Source organism: Mastigoproctus giganteus, chromosome 10 (assembly GCF_048544385.1).
Source record: "Mastigoproctus giganteus isolate SK-2022 chromosome 10, ASM4854438v1, whole genome shotgun sequence".
NCBI classification, from domain to species: domain Eukaryota; kingdom Metazoa; phylum Arthropoda; class Arachnida; order Uropygi; family Thelyphonidae; genus Mastigoproctus; species Mastigoproctus giganteus.
This window is the reverse complement of record NC_143584.1, coordinates 218,767,204-218,787,385: the sequence shown is the minus strand read 5'-3', so window position 1 is coordinate 218,787,385 and position 20,182 is coordinate 218,767,204. Positions and strand designations below refer to the sequence as shown.

Below are 20,182 nucleotides of genomic sequence, written 5' to 3'. Positions count from 1 at the left end.
GAAATCAGGTGACTGTATTTGTTAAGTTACACATGCCAATAAAGATGTGCAGTATCCTGTAACAAGAAAGGAAAAGTTACATGTGTTTTGGGCTTTATTCGTGCAATGTTTCAGTATTGGAGACAGTACACCCCTCCCAACCCAAAGCATGTTAACTTGCATTTCAAAAATCTTGGATGATAACACTATTTTCATCAGTTGCTGTGATCATACAAGTGGTGTTCAAAATACAAGTGACTCTGACAGAGGCAGAACTAGTGGAAAGTGTACAATGGATCAAAGCAGTTATTGGTGCCAAATGTGGGTCTACAGCTTATCAATCTGTCATTAAAAATGCAAATGGACCATTCTGTATGTCAATGAACATACAAAATGGCCTTTGTTTTTCAAGACATGACAGTGTTTAAATGCTTTTTTGTAAGGTAGTGTATATTATAAACTACCCTAGGAGCGTGTTGCATTTAATTATCTTCTGATGTAAAAAAAATAATTAAATACTCCAGGATTGCAAGGGAGGGGGAATGATATTTCAATGCAGTAAATACACATTATTCACAGTTTGGCATATGTTCACTAATAGAGACTATGTGCTGACCAATGAGAAACTAGTAAGATTTGAAACAACTATCTTGGGTGACATTTTTATATGTTATATGGTGGATTCACCTTTTCAGAGGCTATACAATTTAACAAGATATTAGCAACTTGGACAGAACTGTGCATAATGGTATGTCTCCATGTAGAGTTGAACTTAAGCCCAAACCTTAATGCTGAATACTTGGCTTCAGTCATCAGTGTTTTAATGATTTCCACAATCAAAAATTGAATTGCACTAAAGCATAACATTTTTATTGAAAATAACAATCATATGTCACAAATAAAAAAATCAACTGTATTTGAGAAATTTGTCAAAGTCATTCCATTTTGCAGCCTGCCAATGTAGAACAAAATGAAAATGCGGTCCTCTCAATGCAAAAGAATTAATTATGGATTAAAAATTAGTTATTTAGATTTAGCACGGCGAATATAGTCTAGAAACAATAGGAAATAACATTCGAGAAAAATAAACAGAACGAAAGATGGTTGAATGCACAATTTTTCAATAATAACATACAATATCATATTAATAAACAGAATTGCAATATTATAAAAAACTACTTAATTTCCTTAATGACTACAAAGAACAGAGTACTTCTATCATCTATAACAAATTTCCACCATACTGCATATTCGGAAATTCATGGCAAAGGTTGTTGTTAACATCAGAGATATGTGAACTTTTATATGACCAAAGTTAAAAACTAAAAACAAAAACAAAGCTTGAAAAAAGTTCTTTATTAGTGCTTTAGAGCAAAAAGTGTTTCTGCAATACAAAAATCAAAAATTAAAATAAAAATAAAAATTCAAAAGGTAATTAACAATCCCATATACATTAAGGCATAATAAATACACGCGCTGTTGTCAACAGCAGCAATGCATTACAAGAAACTAAATTGCATTACTTATCACCTGTAATAAAACTGTCTTCTGGGGTAACGATTAACTAGACTAGACAGCTGCACTGATATGATTATTTTAATGTTTGGCAAACAGCCAAATTAGGGGTCTTGTTCTGTTTAACAATCAGTATTAAAAATTTGCATGAAACCATAGTTTAGTTCAGGCAAAAATACACAAAAAATACAAATACATGATCACAGCAAGAAGAATCTGCTCTTAAGTTCATCAAGCTTGCTTTAAAAAAATTGCATGGTAGTAACTTGATAGCTTGAATATCTAAACTGTGATCCCACACACAATATGTATATAGATATATATATAAAAGAAATAATAAGTCACTTCTATGCTAAATCAAGGAATGTAACCAGAGAATAATGGAAGTGGAATTTTCCTATTTTGATCAACAGTGGTACTATAACAGAGGCTATGCTGCTTTACATAAATGAAACAGGATGTTTATAAATTTTTTTTTTTTTTTCCTTTTAGCAATTTCTGGTCTGTACCATATATTACAAGAGGTTGGTGTCTAACCAAAACAATTGATACATTACATACGGCGAAATGTACCCAAATGCATTTTGCAGTTGGGGCAACGATGGTCAACATCTTGGCATTCGGGAATACAACATGGAATGAGGCAGCACCCCAACCAGCATCTACAAAGGGAAGAAAGTTTCACAATATCAACAAAATGAAAAAAGAGCACTCAAAATCAAGACATATAGCTTTCAGAATTAAGCCTTGATAAACTGATATTTTCTTCATGACTCATTTCCTCATTATCTTCTTAAATTTTAAATAACATTTATTTAATATTTTATAAATTTCAATATAATCTTTCATGAAACACTATTTTAATATTTCACGAATTAAGATCGGCCCAATGAAAGACCTACAAACATAGGAAGCAGAAACCAAAATATTCACTGCATACATAAAGTTAGTTGTGGTAAAAATATGCAAGAAGAAAGCTTATGTAACATTGGGGCGAAAACACACTATCAACATCATTTAGAGTGCAAAAAATGTACGCAACTTGAATAACATCTGAATTATTAGCACACAGTGTAATAATATAAGTTAATTAATGCATACAATGCATTACATCATATCAGTACATAGCGAACCACTGAAGGTTCGCTAGGTGAAATAACATTGTTTTGGTTACATCTCATATTGTGAAAACCTTCACAACAAGTTGCCCTGATATTGCACTACCTCGAATAAGCAACACTTCACCAATGGAGAAGACTAATGTTACTTATTCTCAGCGGATACCACCACCCAGACTGCACCATTTCAAGGCTTATTGCCTCTCTTCGGTGGGCAGGTAGGTACCCTGGAGTTGCAATAAGTGACAACCCAATATGAAGTATAACTCCACAGTATGAGAGATTCCAGATAGTGTGCAACAGTATAGACCAGTGCTACTCAAAGTGTGGTCCACGGACCGGCACGCAACTGTTTGTTAGCAGTCCCCAACGATTCGTCCGTTACCGGTCCACGATGGATTTAAAATAAAAGAAACTGGTCCTTCACCACAGACAGTTTGAGAAGCACTGGTATAGACTAAGGCAATTTTTGGGCTAAAACCTCAAACTACTGAAAGATTCACCAAACAGACAAGTTAGTGCTATTGCATCATATTAGTACATAGTGATCCACTGAAGTAGGTGAAATGGCATAATTTTGGTTATATCGGTGCTATTTCAAGGCCACCGAAGCCTTGAAACGGTGCAGTCTGGATGGTGGTATCTGCCGAGAATAAGTAACATTAGTCTTCTCCATTCATGAAGCATTGGCTTATTCGAGGTAGTACAATATCAAGCCAACCCGTGAAGGTTTTCACAAAATGAGATATAATCAAAATTATGCCATTTCACCTACTTCAGTGGTTTACTACATACTAATATGATGCAACTGCACTAACTTGCCCTTTTGGTGAATCTTTCCGTAGTATTAGTAATGGCCACATGATGCAAGGAAGCTTATGGCTTAGGCTGCACCAGCCAAAAAAATAAATAAATAAAATAAAATAAATAATAATAATAAAATAAAATAACAAAAAATACATAAAATAAAATAACAAAAAATACATAAAATAAAATAATAAGAATAAAAAATTAATAATAAGAAGAAAATTAAAAATAAATAAATAAATAAAAATTAATAAGAGAAAAAGAAATGGACAACCTGTGCATCTCCCTCCTCCTTTAGGTAATTATCCAGCTGACCTTTGAATTTCCCCAGGCTGTCAGCCTCTACCACACATGTAGGTAACTTATTGCAGTAATTTATAACTCGTTGGCTAAAATAAAACCTTGCAATCCAGTCTAAACAACTCCGACTGTAACTTGAAATTATGGCCCCTAGTTCTAGAATCATTTATAACCACGAGAATTTCATGCTTATTTATTTTGCTTATGCCTCTCAGAGCCTTAAACACCCCAAATCAAGTCTCCTCTAAGGTGCCTAGTTTCCAAGCTCTGCAACCCACATATTCAAAGTCTTTCCTCATATGGACACCCTTTTGTTGATCTCACCAGGCAAGTTACCTATCTTTGGCCCCTTTCAAGAAGAATAATGAACACAGTATTCCAAGTGTGGTCTAACAATAGTCTTATATAATGGGATTATGATGTCCGTATCTCTACTAGTGATTGTTCGATAAGTCATCAACAGGACACCATGGGCCCTCCTTGCAATCAGTCTACAATGCTCTGAGAACTTCGTATCTGAACCGTATTGTAATACATAAGTCCCTTTCTGCCACTGCCAGCTTTAGTTCAACTCTGCCAAGTGTAGAAGTTATTTTGGGGTTACTATTCCCCAGGTACGATACCTTACACTTTGCTGGATTAAAACATAGCAGCCATTTTTCTGAACATCTCTGAAGTCTATCTAGGTCATTCTGAAGAAGCTCTGCTTGGTGGCAATCATTAACTACTCTACCAATCTTTACATCATAGACACCACGCCCTCTATTCCTTCATCAATATCACTTATGAAAATCAAAAACAACAATGGTCCTAATACTAATCCTTGGGGAATCCCACTTCTTACATCAACCCAATCTGGGGAATAACCATTTATCACAACCCTCTGCCTCCTACCCTGAAGCCACCCTGCTATCTATCTAAGGATTTTCCCTGTGATTCCAACCCTCTGCCTCCTGCCCTGAAGCCACCCTGCTATCTATTTAAGGATTTTCCCTGTGATTCCAACCTGTTCCAGCTTATAAAGTAACCGCTCATGTGGGACTGAGTCAAATGCTTTGCTGAAATCATTCCCAAAGTCCAGCTCTTGACTGACCCTGTCAAAATAGCTGACCAGATTAGTTAAACATGATTTTCCCTTAGAAAACCATGCTGAGTAACCTTCAGAATTCCATTTCTATCTAAGTGATCCTGAATTCCACTTGATCATAGTCTCCATGATTTTCCCTACTACTGAAGTTTAGACTAACTGGCCGGTAATTTCCCACTTCACTCTTAGAACTGCCCTTATGTATTAGATATACATTGGTACTTTTCAATCCAACAGAATCACTCCCGAGTCCAGTGATGATCTTATAATTAGCCTCAATGGTTCAATGCAATCACTTGCTGCCTCCCTTAAGATTATAGGGCAAATGCTATCAGCCTCAGGAGCCTTACTCCCATGTAGGCCAGTAAGGCTCCTGGGGTTGATAGCATTAGTCTATGCAAATTGTAAGTCATTGCCTTAGTCTATGCAAATAGTAATTCAAGATTTATTTAAAAAAAAAAAAAAGCATTTAATTTCTGTGCATCTGCCACATTGCCTATATACAGGCGGACCTCGATTAATGCGATTAATTCGTCCCGCGAGTGCATCGCGCAAAACAGAAACGCGTTAATCGAATATAATAACCAATAGGAAAAATTATAATTGGTCCTTGACCTTCTGGAATGTCCATAAAGAATTTTAAAAATACCTTTTAAATAACTTTCTAACTGTATATAATGTAAAAGTTAATGAAAATAATTATGGAATTAAATGTTTATTGCATAAAACAGCGGTTCTTAAACTGTGCGCCGCTGAATATTTTAAATTTGAGGGAAACACAGCGATACTCGACATCTGTCAGACACCGTGCAAACTACTAGCTCGAGGTAGTTCACAGTTTCAGCATTTCTTATTAAGTTGTTTGGACCTAACTACTAAACGAAACTGTTAGGTATTTCTTTTGGTCTGGGTGCGCCTTGAAAAAATTACTGAGACATTAAAGGCGCCGTGAACCGAGAAACTTTGGGAACCTCTGACATAAAATACACAATGAAGAAATTACTGTTGTGGAAATATTTGAACAGTGTTGACTTTCTCTTTTCATCAATCAATTTCCGATAGCCGACAACAATCTTCTCTGGGCCCTGGTGAAATAAATATCGCAGAGATCATCAAACCTTTTGTTTGAGGTTCTATGTAATACAAAAGATTTCATCTAATTCTTTTACCGTTATCTCCTTTGCGGTAACATTTTCATCTGGCTCATTTAAAAATTTGAATTTTTAAATGCAAGTCTGCATTGACTTTATTAGCAGGACACAAACACCTCTTCTTCCGATGGTTGATGGAACACATCGAGGCGGGTAGCAGGCAAACGTTTGTTTATTGACCGTACGACTTGCGGTAAGCTTAACGCGTGATTCAAATCTTTTTCAACTATCGCATAAAAAAAAAGATCGCATTAACTGGAAATTTGCATCGTGTAAAGTGAAAAGTGGTATCATTTTTCAAATAGCGTTAACTGAACATTGTGTTAATCAAACTCGCGTTATGCGAGGCCTAGCTGTACTGTATAATGTTGTCTAAGCTGGGATTAGTCATATACCTTCTATGGTCAAAAAAATTCCCTAACCTGGTTCCAGTCAGATTCCAATGATGCTAAATTAAAGAGATTCATTTGTGCCAGCAATGAAATTAACTGAACGCATAAAAATATGGAATATTTTGTTATGCGAGCATGAATACTATTTCAATAGAGAGTCTTTACCAGTTTAATTTTAATATTTTATTAAAATAAAATTATTTTATTTTAATAAAATAAACTTTTTTTATATCAGTTTTTATTGTATTTAATTTAATACTTAACTATTAGCTGATTACCCATTCTCTGCCCATGTACTTCTATTTACTCATTTTTTTCCTCCAATAGTCAGTCTACCCAGAATCTAATTATGAAATAAACTAACCAGATTAAAGAGGTGTAACTGAACCAGCAATTAGACTTTTATCATATGCACTTTTATCGTGCAACGATTATATCAAGCACTTATAATTCCATAAAACATTCAGATTTGTTAGTCAGACTGACATTCTGGAATACTGTTTCATCGTATTCCCAGATGAAAAATTCAAGTAAGATTTTGTTAGAGACTTGGTGGGAATTTTGACCACTTTGTATTACTTCTGGAGAGCTTAGCATTCATCTAGAAAAGAATGGCAGCAATTGATTGAATAGTACGGGAGGAATTGATGAATTGATATATACTTTAACAAACTCTGTAATTAGTATTACTGGCAATTTATGCAAGGAACAAGCTTATACAGTGATGCTGTATAAGCTTGTTCCTTGCATTATTATTAAGTTAAGTTTGCTCATCCAAAAAAAAACCTATTCATTTAACCTCCCTCAAAGGAGGGCGCTCTGGTCGTGGAAGGGAACAGTCAGTGGATTTTTGGCTGCTGTAAAGGGATAAGTATTTTTGATAGCTTTACCGTATTCTTCGTTAATTAACACACTACATTGTGTTTTACAAAGATATTAAATAGGTTTAGTAGCATTCGTTAGCTTCTTATTTTGAATTTAACTAATGATTTTTGGAAATTACGACTCCTGGTGTTGGCGCCAATATTGGCGAACTAGCCGCCATATTGTAATCGATAAGAAATAGTGAAGGTATAACGTAAAACTAGATAACATAATACAAAGCACTGTATTAGGAATCTGTTAGCTTAGTATAGTATTATCAATTAATCAAAAATATTTATTAACCTTAGTAAATTTCATTGTTAATTAAACTGTATTTAAATGGAAATCATGACCTAGACTAGAGCTGCGAAGCAATGATCACAGCCTACCGAGAGTGCTGTGACTTGGGGGAGAAACAAAGAGGGCAATTCTCCAACGCATCACAGTCTCAAAAATATGTGCAAAATGTGAAATGTTTGCTGAACTTTCTAAAACAGGACATGATCTAGCCAAGGAGGATGTCTTTGTGTGCTGGATGCCTAGATTGTCAAGAAATTAGATGCCAATTCAGCATTCTGATGGGCATCTACGAGAGCATGAGGTATAGGGTAAATGCCCTCGAAGAAATTAATGAGGGGGCCGCTTATCAAGCTCTCAGCTGCCCAGCTCAATGGCAGAATTCACTCCTGTGCATCAAGTAACACAGAGGCAATCTCCAAGGCAGAATGCACTGGTCCCATAAGAACTAATTATTGTTGGCGACTATTGTCAGGGAGATGGGAATATACTATGCACGGATAGGTGGAACAGGACCAGGGTATGTCTGCCAAGGGCAAACGTTGGTGACGTTGTAGAGCAGATATCATCTTTTAAGGTTTTACTGTTGTACAAGTTGAAATTAATGACATTAAGAGTAAGAGATCTGCAGATTTACTCAACAAGTACAGGTCAATGTTGAAAAAAGTCGCGAATTAGGGTTAAATGTGAAAGTGTCTGCAATTCTTCCCAGACACGATAGGATGGAGTATATGATGAGGGCCTTGTCGATCAATTCGGCCCTGGAGAGACTGCTTCTACAGGGATGGGGTACACTTAAATAGAAAGGGTGCAAGAATATTTGCTGATGCTATTGAGACAGTTTAGGTGGGTCAGAAAACTGCTAGCTTGGGGTAGGATACACAAACTAAAAGGTTAACAGTGGCCACAGGCAGAAGCAAAAGTGATTCTTCAACTGCTTCTATTAGAATGAGCAGCAGAATGGAAAGCAAGGCAATGGAGATTTCCAGGACTGCTGGAAGTCATTGTGGAAAAAATAAATACATGGGCTGTGTTAGGGTAACTAAGAGTAGAAACAGGTTCAGGTATGGTTGCATGTACACCAATGCTAGGAGAATAGTTAATAAATTTGATAAGCTTGAAGTGCTAGCCAAGACATAAAAGGCAGATAATGTTTAGATATCAGAGATATGGTGTCACACAGATATAAGCACTGCAGAATTGGAATTTAGGGAGTACAACGTGTACAGAAAGGATAGACAGGGCAGGAAGGGAGGAGGGGTTATGCTGTTAGTTAAGAAACACAAAATCTAAGGAAGTGCATCCAATTAATGTTGGCGGACAATACAACACCGAGTCTGTTTGGTGTGACATAAGCACTGGGAAAGGGAAAATGAGTAGGTGTGTGTTATAGGCCTAATGAATCTGATGAGTATAATGAGCAATTGTGCAGAGAAATAGAGTAGGCCAGTAAATCAGAATGTCTTATGATTTTAACTTTCCAGATATTGACTGGAACTTGTGGATTGGCTACTTGCACACTAGCAAGACTTTTTTGGATTTATTAGATGACTGTTTTTTACGGAGGATGTTCGAGAGGCAACCAGAAGAAATAATACTCTTGATCTGAATATCAGCAGTGATTATTCATGCATTAAGAATTTCTAGATAAAGGAACCACTGGGTGAAGGTGATCACAATGTACTGATATGGGAATTACTTAAAGATGTAACTACCATCAAGGCTAAAGGGAAGGGCTTTTGCTTTCGTAAAGGTGACTACAGGGGTCTCAGACAGTTCTTAAATTCTGTACAGTGGGGTCAACTGATGATGTTACCAACGTTCAATTCTAAATGGGAAGACTTCAGGGACTTAATTTTGGAGGCTACTAGGCATTTCATTCCTACTAAGAAATACTGTTCAAGGTTTAGGCCTAAATGGATGTCAGATGAATTAAAGAGGCTTGTGGCAGAGAAAAAAAAATGTATGGGATACATATAAAGTATCAAGTGACAAACAAGCCTTTGGCAGGTATAAACTAGTCTATAATCAAGTCACAAAGGAGGTTAGACTGGCGAAGACAGATTACGAGAAATCTTTGGTAAAGGATGCAAAGAAAAACGGCAAAGAGTTCTTTACTTATGTAAACTCGAGAAGGAAAGGGATGAATCAGATTGGACCACTTAACATAGATGACTATTGATGATCATGCTCAGGTAGCTGATAAACTGAATGAGTATTTTGCATCTACGTTCACACGAGGATGATTTATTCAATAAGGGTAATGCCAGAAGTTTATCAAATTCTAACAGGGAGCTAAGTGATTTTGTAATAACTGAGAGCAAAGTGGAGGAGAAATTGTTGAAGTTAAACATAAGAAAGGTACCTGTGGTTGACGGGATCTATCCAGTTATATTAAAGGAGGTAGCAAAGGAATTAAGCAAACCCTTAGTCATAATTATGAGAGCTTCCTTGGAATCAGGAGTGGTTCTCATGGACTAGAGGTGTGCAAATGTATCACCAATTCACAAAGTGGGTTCAAAAGGTGGCACAAGTAACTATAGACCTGTTAATTTAAGTTGTGTTTGGGAAAAATAATGGAGTCACTAGTTAAAGAAGCATTGCAGAATCATCTAGACAAGACTACAGTAATAGTTAAGACATGTCATGGGTTTGTTAAGGGAGGTTTTGTTTGACCAATTTGATTGGATACTATGATGTGGTCACAAAGAAACTGAATGTCAAAAATAATTTTGATATCATATATTTGGATCTTAGAAAGGCTTTTGATACTGTTGCACATGGAAGACTGCTGCACAAATTGGAGCAGTGTGGCATCGGAGGCAAATTGCTGCTATGGATAAAGGGATAGTTAAGTGGGAGAAGACAGAGTGGTAATCAATGGACACTGCTCTTTGTGGACTAATGTTATTAGTGGAGTCCCTCAGGGTTCAGTGTTGGGTCCATTGTTGTTTTCTGTATTTATAAATGATATTGATGGATGGTATATCATGGTTAATGTCCAAGTCACTAATGACTGTACACTGCTGCAACAGGATCTTGAAAAGTTGAGCAGATGGGCTGACAGGTGGCAACTGAAGTTTAACGTTGACAAATGTAAAGTACTGCATATGGGAAGCAGTAACCCCAGAGTAACATATCAATTGTGTGGTACTACACTGACAATGGTAGAGAATGAAAAGTACCTGGGGGTAATTGTGCAGGCAGATATGAAGCTTTCTGAGCAGTGCAGACAGTCTGCAAGAGTAGCTCATGGTGTCTTGTCAATGATATACAGGAATTTTACTAGCAAGGATAAGGAGGTGGGTGATTATCCCCTTGTATAAGGCAATGGTCAGGCCACACCTTGAGTACTGTATATACAGGTGTGGAGACCTCATTTTAAGGCGGATGTAGAGCTGTTGGAACGAGTACAGAGAAGAGCAACAAGATTAGTGGATGGAACAAAGGGTTGCTCTTACGAAGAAAGAGCTTAAGTTTTGCAAATTACGGTGTCTGGAGACTAGGCACCTGCAAGGTGATCTGACTGAGGTGTATAAAGCCTTGAATGGTTTGAGCATGCTCAATGCTCATGGGATTCTTCCTCTTGCTCAGAATAATCGCCAGAGAGGGCATAAATTCAAATTTAGGAAAGACGGCTGTAGGATAGATGTGCAGAAGGTTGTCTTTAGCCAGTGGGTGGTTGATTGCTGGAACAAACTTCCATCTGTCGTTGTAGAAGTTGATAGCTAAAATAGATTCAAGGCAGAACTTGACAAACATTTGGAGCAAGTGGATGGCTGATATAAGGGGGTTTTTTTTTTTTTTTTTGGCTGATGCTATATAAGCTTGCTTTCTTGCATCATGTGCCTTTGCTAATGCAGTAAAACTCTCAGAAGAAACTTGAAGTACTATGAAAAAAAAAATTTCAGCTATATTACAAAAATGGCAAAATCACTGCACTCCACAAAGGGGGGAGGGGAGTACACTAAAGTGGCCATGCATGATACAAAATTAGGCAAGTTAAACAGATCTTTGCTTTTAAATACATTGCCATAATTTTTGGGGTCACCTAAATAATCTTTTTCATTATTTTTTAATTTATAAATAGTTTATATGGAAATATTTCAAACTAAATTCTAGTGCTTGACTGTTACTTTTAAAAGAAAATTGCACTGGAGCATTACCTGTTCATCAAGCTTACTTAGAATTACTACCAAGGCAATCAAAACCATAAGGCACAATATGTATTAGTAAACTGCATGTTCTCAACAGGTTTACTTATCCCACTAAAGGAAAAACCAGTTTCTAGGAGAGAAAACAAACCATAAATATTGCTTCTGTCTCAACAGCATTTGATCCAGGCTTTTCCACATGGTGTGGAAGGGCAATGACTACAACCATTATACCAACTGTAAGGGCTATTCATCAATAAGTGTGTGTGTGTGTTTTTTTTTTTTTGTCATAATTTTCAGTGACCACATATTTTGGAGATTAATAATTACCAGAAGAGAACACTTAATAAATTATATAAGATGTATATCCAATATGAATTATACTTACCCCAAAAATACAAGGGCTCCAGACAATAACCATGTTAATAAGCCTGGACTGGCATTAGTTTCTGTCATCACTTGTGCTCCACAGTGAGGGCATCCTACATTCATTGGATATGGCCCCCAGTGAGCTACATTAACTACCGTGACAGAGGCTACTAGTAAAAAAAAATTAACATGTAGATAATTACAAAAAAATAAGATAAGTAAATAAATACGCTAAAAAAAAGCAAAGAATCAAACATTCAATTCAGAAATATGTAATTTTATCAAACATATTGAGCCACTATAAGAAAAAAACAATTATACAATTAAGTGTGATTTAAAGGAAATTAAAAATCACTTAAAGGAATAGCCAGGTTACTTACGAGAAGATTAACTGCAGTTATGATAACTACCCTGCCTACTCCCTTCTGATCTGTGTGCGTTCAAATGTTTTTCTGTAATTCGTATAAATACATCCTTAATTCTTTATTTCTAATTTTCTCATTTTCATAGAATTTGGATTTTATCCTTATCATTACACTTCACTTCCACATAATCTTGGTATGAAAACATTTTCCTCCACCTTTCCTATTTATCAAGTGGGTACTCTTCCTCTTAGCCTGGAGCTCTTTTCATCTTGCAAATCCCTTTACCCTTTGGTTGAAGTAAACCCTATTAGAGGGAAGTCCATAATTCTTAATCATGACTGATCACACCCTCTCTCTTGTACTATAAGAAAAAAAAAAAAAAAAACTGCCTTGCCAATTTAGCTACCCCAGTCTAACATACTTCAAACTCTCTCTCTCTCTCTCTCTCCCTCTCTCTCTCTCTCTCTCTCTCTCTCTCTCTCTCTCTCTCTCCCTCTCTCTCTCTCTCCCTCCCCATATTCTGGCCCCTCCTTTCAGAGTTATTTATTATATTTTTTATGCACCTCCTTTCTATAAAACCAAGTGGCCCTTGTGCCTTCCAAATTTAAATTCGAATCTTCTCAATATTTCCTGTAAACACTTTCTCATAAAATAATCTTTGTAATTTTGTAAAAATTTAATGTAAGTAATTTATCTCAATTTAATGCCAATACAGTATTAAAATTCATTAATGTAACTTCATAATGCAATCGTGTTGTTTGATTTTTAGGAGCATTAGCAACTAAGACCATATTGCTCTGGGGATATGCGGTAGTCATTCCCTGACCATTCCGCATCCTCCATATTTGGTGGTCACGGGCTCAATCAAGAAGCGTGTGCTATGCATTGCTGCTCCTGCCCACCTGGTTACGGAGGCACCGAAATCATGTTGTAACTCTACAATTACTAATTTGATTTCTTTCATGTTTTAACTTCCCTTATAGTCCTGATGATGGGGATCAGCTGAAACATCGCTAAAGTATTAAGTGTAAATTGACATGATTCACTTCAATAAACATTTAAAACTATTATATGGTTTAAAAGTATTTTTAATTTCCTTTAAATCATAGTTAATGGCTAATCATGTATCATTCCCTTCCCCCTTTCACAGAGCTATAAAATCAGATTTAAAATAATTACAGCTGTAAAATACAGCGCAGGCCTCTTTCAGCCTGTAATACAGCACTTTTCATAAAATTATACCATATGCTGACAGAAATACTTTCACTCCTTCAGAGGAAATTTTTAATTGGGGCAAGCAATGTTGGTATTAATGGATGAATTCTCATACATAATTCTGAATAGGTCTCACCACTGTGGGACCTATTTAAAATTAAACCACAAAGTCCATGACCTACTTGTTGGATGTTTTTGCCAATTATGAACTACCCACAACAGATGTAGCAATATTATTTTTTTTTTTTAAAAAAACTTCCCCTGTAGCAGCTTAGTTGGCAAGATACACTATCACCTGTCATCTGTTTGGAGAGGTCTGGGTTAGATTTCCATCATTGACAAGAAATTCTTTAGGCCTCTTCAAATCACAGCTATAGTTAGCTAATCACAGGCAGAGGGTTATTGTTATTTTTGGTTTTTAGGAGCATTAGCAACTAAGGCCATATTGCTCCGGGCGGTGGGCATTCCCTGACCTTTCCGCATCCTCCGTATTTGGTGGTGGCAGGTTTGAACCCCAGTCTAATCAAGAAGCGTGTGCTACGCATTGCTGCTCCTTCCCACCTGGCTACGGAGGCGCCGTCACCGGCAGAGGGAGTAGCATTTTTCTGCACCCACAACATGCAAATTAGCCTCTAAAACACATAAGACAAAAGAAAAGACAAGTGGCCCATATTAATATTAGTCACCCAATATGGGGGAGGGTTATAAATTGGGAAGTGACTATGAAAGGAAGTGGAGTTGTTCCCTTAGCCACAACTGTGGTTGTGAGGTAATCATGTTATTTTACACAGAAACACTGGACATTATTACCACTTTGAAATGTTTCGGCAGACATCTTAAACACTACATGACTATTTCTTTGGCATTTTATCAAAGGGGACTGTTACATCAAATTCAGCATCCCATCACACATACAAAAAAAGTTTTACTGTATAACTTAGATTATATAATATATCTCACATGCCACATTTTTACGTTACTTTTCTTCACCTCTAGTTAAGGCGTTGTCATGAGGTATACAGACCAGTATATTTCATGGCCAACTCCTTAACGAGAAGTGAAGAACGAAATTCGGCTCAAATTTGTAGAATTGTTAAAAAAAAAAAAAAAAAAAAAAAAAAAAAATGGAATTTAATGGTGCTTTTTTTTTGTGAAAAAAAAGACAGAGAAAAACTGTATTAGAATTGTGAGCAAGAGAAGGGATTAAAAAAAAAAAAAAAAAAAAATCATGAATGATGTGTCATAAATTTAAGTATCTAGTTACTTTTTTTTTTCTTTATTTTGTAGAGAACTTTTTTTTTTTAAAAATGCTCAAATTAAAAAAAAAAAGCAGATTGGTGGTAGTAATAAAACAGGCCATGTGTTTTCATGCTCTTTTATGTACATCCACATCAACAGTCCACACCACTGGTAAAAAAAAAAAAAAAAAAGTGCCAGAATTATTAATCAAATTCAACAAGATGCAAGCTGAATTTTTGATTGTACTAAAGTTGCAGTCTCATTAATGTGGATGGGGGGGGGGGAGTTCAAGCAAAACAAAATTGACGTATAAATATATGAAAAGTAACATGTTGTGTCTACTGTACAATATTTTTGAATGTGGAATATTTCTTATATATGTAATATACTTTCAAAATGATTGTTAGTTTGTTATTTGGTTTTCAGGAGCATTAGCAACTAAGGCTATATTGCTCTGGGAACATGCAGTGGTCATTCCCTTGACCTTTCCACATCCTCCGTATTTGGTGGTGACGGGTTCAAACTTTCAAAATGACATTGAGCAATTGTAATAAAATATAACTATAGTAATAATTGTGAGAGTTTTAATTTTATAACAGAAATTACTACTTCTACATATTATAAAATTGCAGAAAGCTCAGTAGAATTTATTTGAACATATAATAGTTCTTTTTGAAATAATTTAATGACATTCTCAGCAATATTCATCATAACGAAATTTCAGTGCAATGAATGATTTGTGCACCTCTGTGAAGTTTGTTGCAAGGGAATTTTGCTGTGTATCTTTAGAGTACAATAATGGTGCATTACATTTCATTTCAAATTAGAAATGTTTGCAGAACAGTCTAAAATCTCATAAATTTGGTAAGTTAAATTTACCCAAAACAATGCACATGCTCAATGAGTTGCTTTATAGCCACAGCCAACCGCTCTCATTTATAGCCCAACTTGAGACTTTCAGCCCAATCTGCAACAAAGTTCATAGTTGAAATGTTATGTAAATAGAAAAGAATGTGGTGAGCCTAAGTAATTGATGAAAACCTCTATCAATTAGTGTGGGAGAGAGAGGCAACAGATTAGCTTGAAAAAAAAATAAAAATAAAAAATAAAAATAAAATAACTTTTGTGGAGGGGCTTTGAAGGTATGCTTTTTTAACAGAGTGTAACAGTTATGCTGATCAAGAGGGGATTACTGTGTTAGGCAGCAACAAGTTTTTTTTTTTTAGTTTAATCACCATCCACAGTTCTAATTAATATCTTCAGTTATTTCATTTTATCTAATAAGCATATCCTAATCTTTTTCCAAGATAAATGCCATATAGAAGACACAGAAGGATCACCACATGTAGTAATGCAATTTTCACCTTAAATTTCAAAACAAACAGAAGTGTCACACTTGCCTCATACTCATTCAACTAAAGAAATTCATGCATTGTACTACTAAAGTGAATGACAAGAACATTTTGTAAGAGTATAAGTATCCTCAATTTTATTTGTTCATTAGCATTAGTAGGGGCACATGATGCAAGAAAGCAAGCTTATACAGCATCAGCCAAAAAAAAAAACAAAACAAAAAACCCTTCCCATTTCACTGATCCATTCATTCCAAATGTTTGTCTAGTTCTGCCTTGAATTTATTTAAGCTATCTACTTCCACAACAACAGATGGAAGTTTGTTCCAGAAATCAACTACCTACTGGCAAAGGTAAACTTCCACACATCTATTCTACAACTGTCTTTCCTCAGTTTGAATCTATGCCCCGCTCAGGTTTGTAATCTGAGCAAGAGGAAGAATCCCATCAGCATTGAGTCTGCTCAATCCATTCAAGGCCTTATATAACTCAATGAGATCATCTCGCAGGTGCCTAGTCTCCAGACGCTGCAATTTGAAGAACTTAAGCCTTTCTTTGTAAGAGCACCTCTTTGTTCCCCTCACCAGTCTTGTTGCCCTTCTCCGTACTTTTGAAGCAGCTCTACATCCTTCTTAAAATAACGCCTCCAGACCTGTATACAGTACTGAAGGTGTGGCTGGACCAATACCTTACACAAGGAGATAATCAGCAAACTTCCTGAATATCATCATTGACAAGATCCCATGACCTACTCTGGCAGCCTGTCTGCACTGCTCAGGAAAACCTCATATCTGACTGCACAATTACCCTCAGGTCTCTTTCATTCTTCACTACTATGAGTGTAACACCACATAGTTGGTACATTTCTGAGTTTACTGCTACCCATATGCAGTACTTTGCATTTGTCAATGTTAAACTTCAGCTACCACTTCTCAGCCCATCTACCCAACATTTCCAGATCATGTTGCAGCGGCATACTGTCATTACTGTTATTAACAACCCTACCAACCTTTGTATCATCTGAAAACTTTGACATACCTTCATCAATATTATTGATAAATATACAAAACAACAATGGGACCAACCGCGAACCCTGAGGGACACCACTAATAACATTATTCCATGTAGAGCAGTACCCATTGATTACCACTCTGTCTTCTCCCACTCAACCATCCTTTTATCCATTGTAGCAGCTTGCCCTTAATGCCATAATGCTCCAATTTGTACAGTAGTTTCCCATGTGCAACATGTATCAAAAGCTTTCCTGAAATCCAAGTATATGATATCAAAATTACTTTTTGCATCCAGTTCCTTTGTGACCACATCATAGTATCCAATCAAATTGGTCAGACAAGACTTCCATTAGTGTAAAAAAATTATGGAGGTCCTAAAGTCTTGAAACGTTATTAGACAGTTGGACAGACAACTTGAGTAGCCGAGACCAGCTAATTTTCGTAAATTCGGACAAATGCTAATAATTTATTGTAATTTTTCTTTGTAGTGGATCTGCGATCTCATTATGGATTTAAAATAAACCGTGGATTTTTTCCAAACTGGATAGTATAGGCTATTTTTGGAATATTAAATTTTAGAAATATTATATTTTTAAGGCAGAAGAATTCTCCTAACTGGAGATTTCTTCTCGAATGGCTGTATCCATGTAAAATATAATTTGAAAGGTGTTGAAATAGAATACATCTAGTAGGGGAACAAAGGAAAAAGCAAGCCTTTGTCCTAAATCCTTGAATGGGGAGTAATTATAAGTACAAAGGGGAATGATGTCCTGAAGCCTGATGGGGGCTTTTCATTAATAACATCTTCAAAGGAGGGTGAATACATGTCGTAGGCTGTCTTTTATAGCCAGGGCACATTCCAATGTGGTATTTCAAAGTGTGGTGTTTAAAAAAATAGCCTATACTATCCTTTTTGAAAAAGTCTACAAAGTTTATTTTAAATCCATAATGAGATCGCAGATCCACTACAAAGAAAAATTACAATAAATTATTAGCATTTGTCCGACTTCACGAAAATTAGCGGGTCTCGACTACTCAAGTTGTCTGCCCAACAAGACTTCCCCTTGACAAACCCATGCTTTGTCTGAATTATTACTGCTTTCTTGTCTAGATGATCCTGCAATGCTTCTTTAATCAGTGACTCCATTATTTTCCCTGGAACAAAAGTCAAACTAACAAGTCTGTAATTACTCATCTCCAGTCCATGGGAACCTCCCCTGAGTCCAAGAATGCTCTCATAATTATGGCTAAGAGTTTGCATACTTCCTTTGTTGCCTCCTTTAATATAACTGGATAGATCCCATCCACCCCAGGTGCCTTTTCTTATGTTTAACTTCAACAATTTCTCCTCCACTTTGCTCTCAGTTATTACAAAATCATTTATAAACATCTGGCCCTCTCTTCCTTGAATAACTCCTCATGTGTGAATGTAGATGAAAAATACTCAGTTCGGCAGCTATCTGAGAATGATCTTCTATAGGCAAACCATTGATATCCAGTGGATCAAATCTGATGCATCCCCTTAATTTTAGAGTTTACATAAGTAAAGAACTCGTTGCTGTTTTTCTTGGCATCCTTTAACAAAGATTTTTCATAATCTGCTTTTGCTTGCCTAACCTCCTTTGTGACTTCATTACAGACTAGCTTGTATCCACAATAGGCTTCTGTGTCGCCTGACAATTTATGTGCATCCCATGCATTTTTCTTCTCTGCCACGAGTCTCATTAGTTCATCTGACATCCATTTGGGCCTAAACCTAGAGCAGTATTTCTTATTTGGAAAAATAAAGCCTAGTAGCTTCCAAAATTACTTCCTTGAATGCTTCCCATTTAGAATTTGCTGTTGGTAACATCATCAGTTGATCCCACTGTATAGAACCTAAAAAATTTAAGACCACTGTAGTCGCCTTTATGAAAGCAGAAACCCTTCCCTTTACCCATGATGGTAGTTACATCATTAAGTAAATCCCACATCAGTACACTGATCACTGCCACCTAGTGGTTCCTTTATCTGTAAATTTTTAATGCATGAATAATCATCACTGCTGATAATCACATTAAGAGTGTTACTCCCTCTTGTTGCCTCTCTAACATGCTGCTGTAGAAAATAATCATCTAATAAATCCACAAAAGCCTTGTTAGTGTGCGACTGACCAATCCACAAGTTCCAGTCTATATCTGGGAAGTTAAAATCCCCCATTATCAGATACTCTGATTTACTGGCCCACTATTTCTCTGTATAATTGTTCATTGTTCTCATCAGTCATTAGGTCTATAACACACTCCTAACCTAATTTTTGTTTTCCCAGTGCTTATGTCACACCAGACTGACTCAATATTGACTGGAATTTGTGGTTTGGTCAATCAAACACTAGCATGCTTTTGTGGATTTATTGGGTGATTGTTTTCTACAGCAGCATGTTCGGGAGGCAACTAGGAGTAATACTCTTGATCTGGTCATCAATAGTGATTCTTCATGCATTAAGAATCTACAGATAAAGGAACCACAAGGTGGCAGTGATCACAGTGTGCTGAAATGGGATTTACTCAAAGAGGTAACTACCATCAAGGGTAAAGGGAAGGGTTTTTGCTTTCGTAAAGGCGACTACAGTGGTCTGAGACTATTTAAATTCTATACGGTGGGACCAACTGATAATGTTACCAACAGCAAATTCAAAATGGGAAGCATACAGAGAATTAATCTTGGAATGCTACTAGACTTTTCATACCAACTAGGAAATATTGTTCAAGGTTTAGGCCTAAATGGAAGTCAGATGAACTAATGAGACATGGCACAGAAGAAAAATGCATGAGATACATATAAATCAACACATGACACAGAAGCCTATGATATATATAAGCTGGTCCATAACCAAAGTCACAAAGCAGGTTAGGCAGGCAAAGGTAGATTATGAAAAATCTTTGGCAAAGGATGCAAAGAAAAACAGCAAAAAGTTCTTTATTTA

The 20,182-nt window shown here is 36.2% G+C and overlaps 1 protein-coding gene across 4 annotated transcripts in view; it reads right to left on the bottom strand.

The window, feature by feature from the left end:
- Nucleotides 1-1,315: 1,315 nt before the first annotated feature.
- The window catches only part of LOC150079939 (lipopolysaccharide-induced tumor necrosis factor-alpha factor homolog), a 62,335-nt gene continuing 43,468 nt past the window's right edge, over nucleotides 1,316-20,182 (bottom strand). For 2 of the 4 annotated variants that reach the window (XM_090383824.1, XM_090383826.1), the window contains 2 exons: nucleotides 12,053-12,203; nucleotides 1,316-2,156 (listed from right to left, as the gene is read on the bottom strand). In XM_090383824.1, coding sequence (XP_090239950.1) covers nucleotides 2,048-2,156; nucleotides 12,053-12,203 — 260 coding nt within the window. In that variant the 3' untranslated portion in view covers nucleotides 1,316-2,047. The remainder of the gene's footprint in view (nucleotides 2,157-12,052; nucleotides 12,204-20,182) is intronic. The other 2 variants (XM_090383825.1, XM_090383828.1) reach the window with 1 other exon arrangement.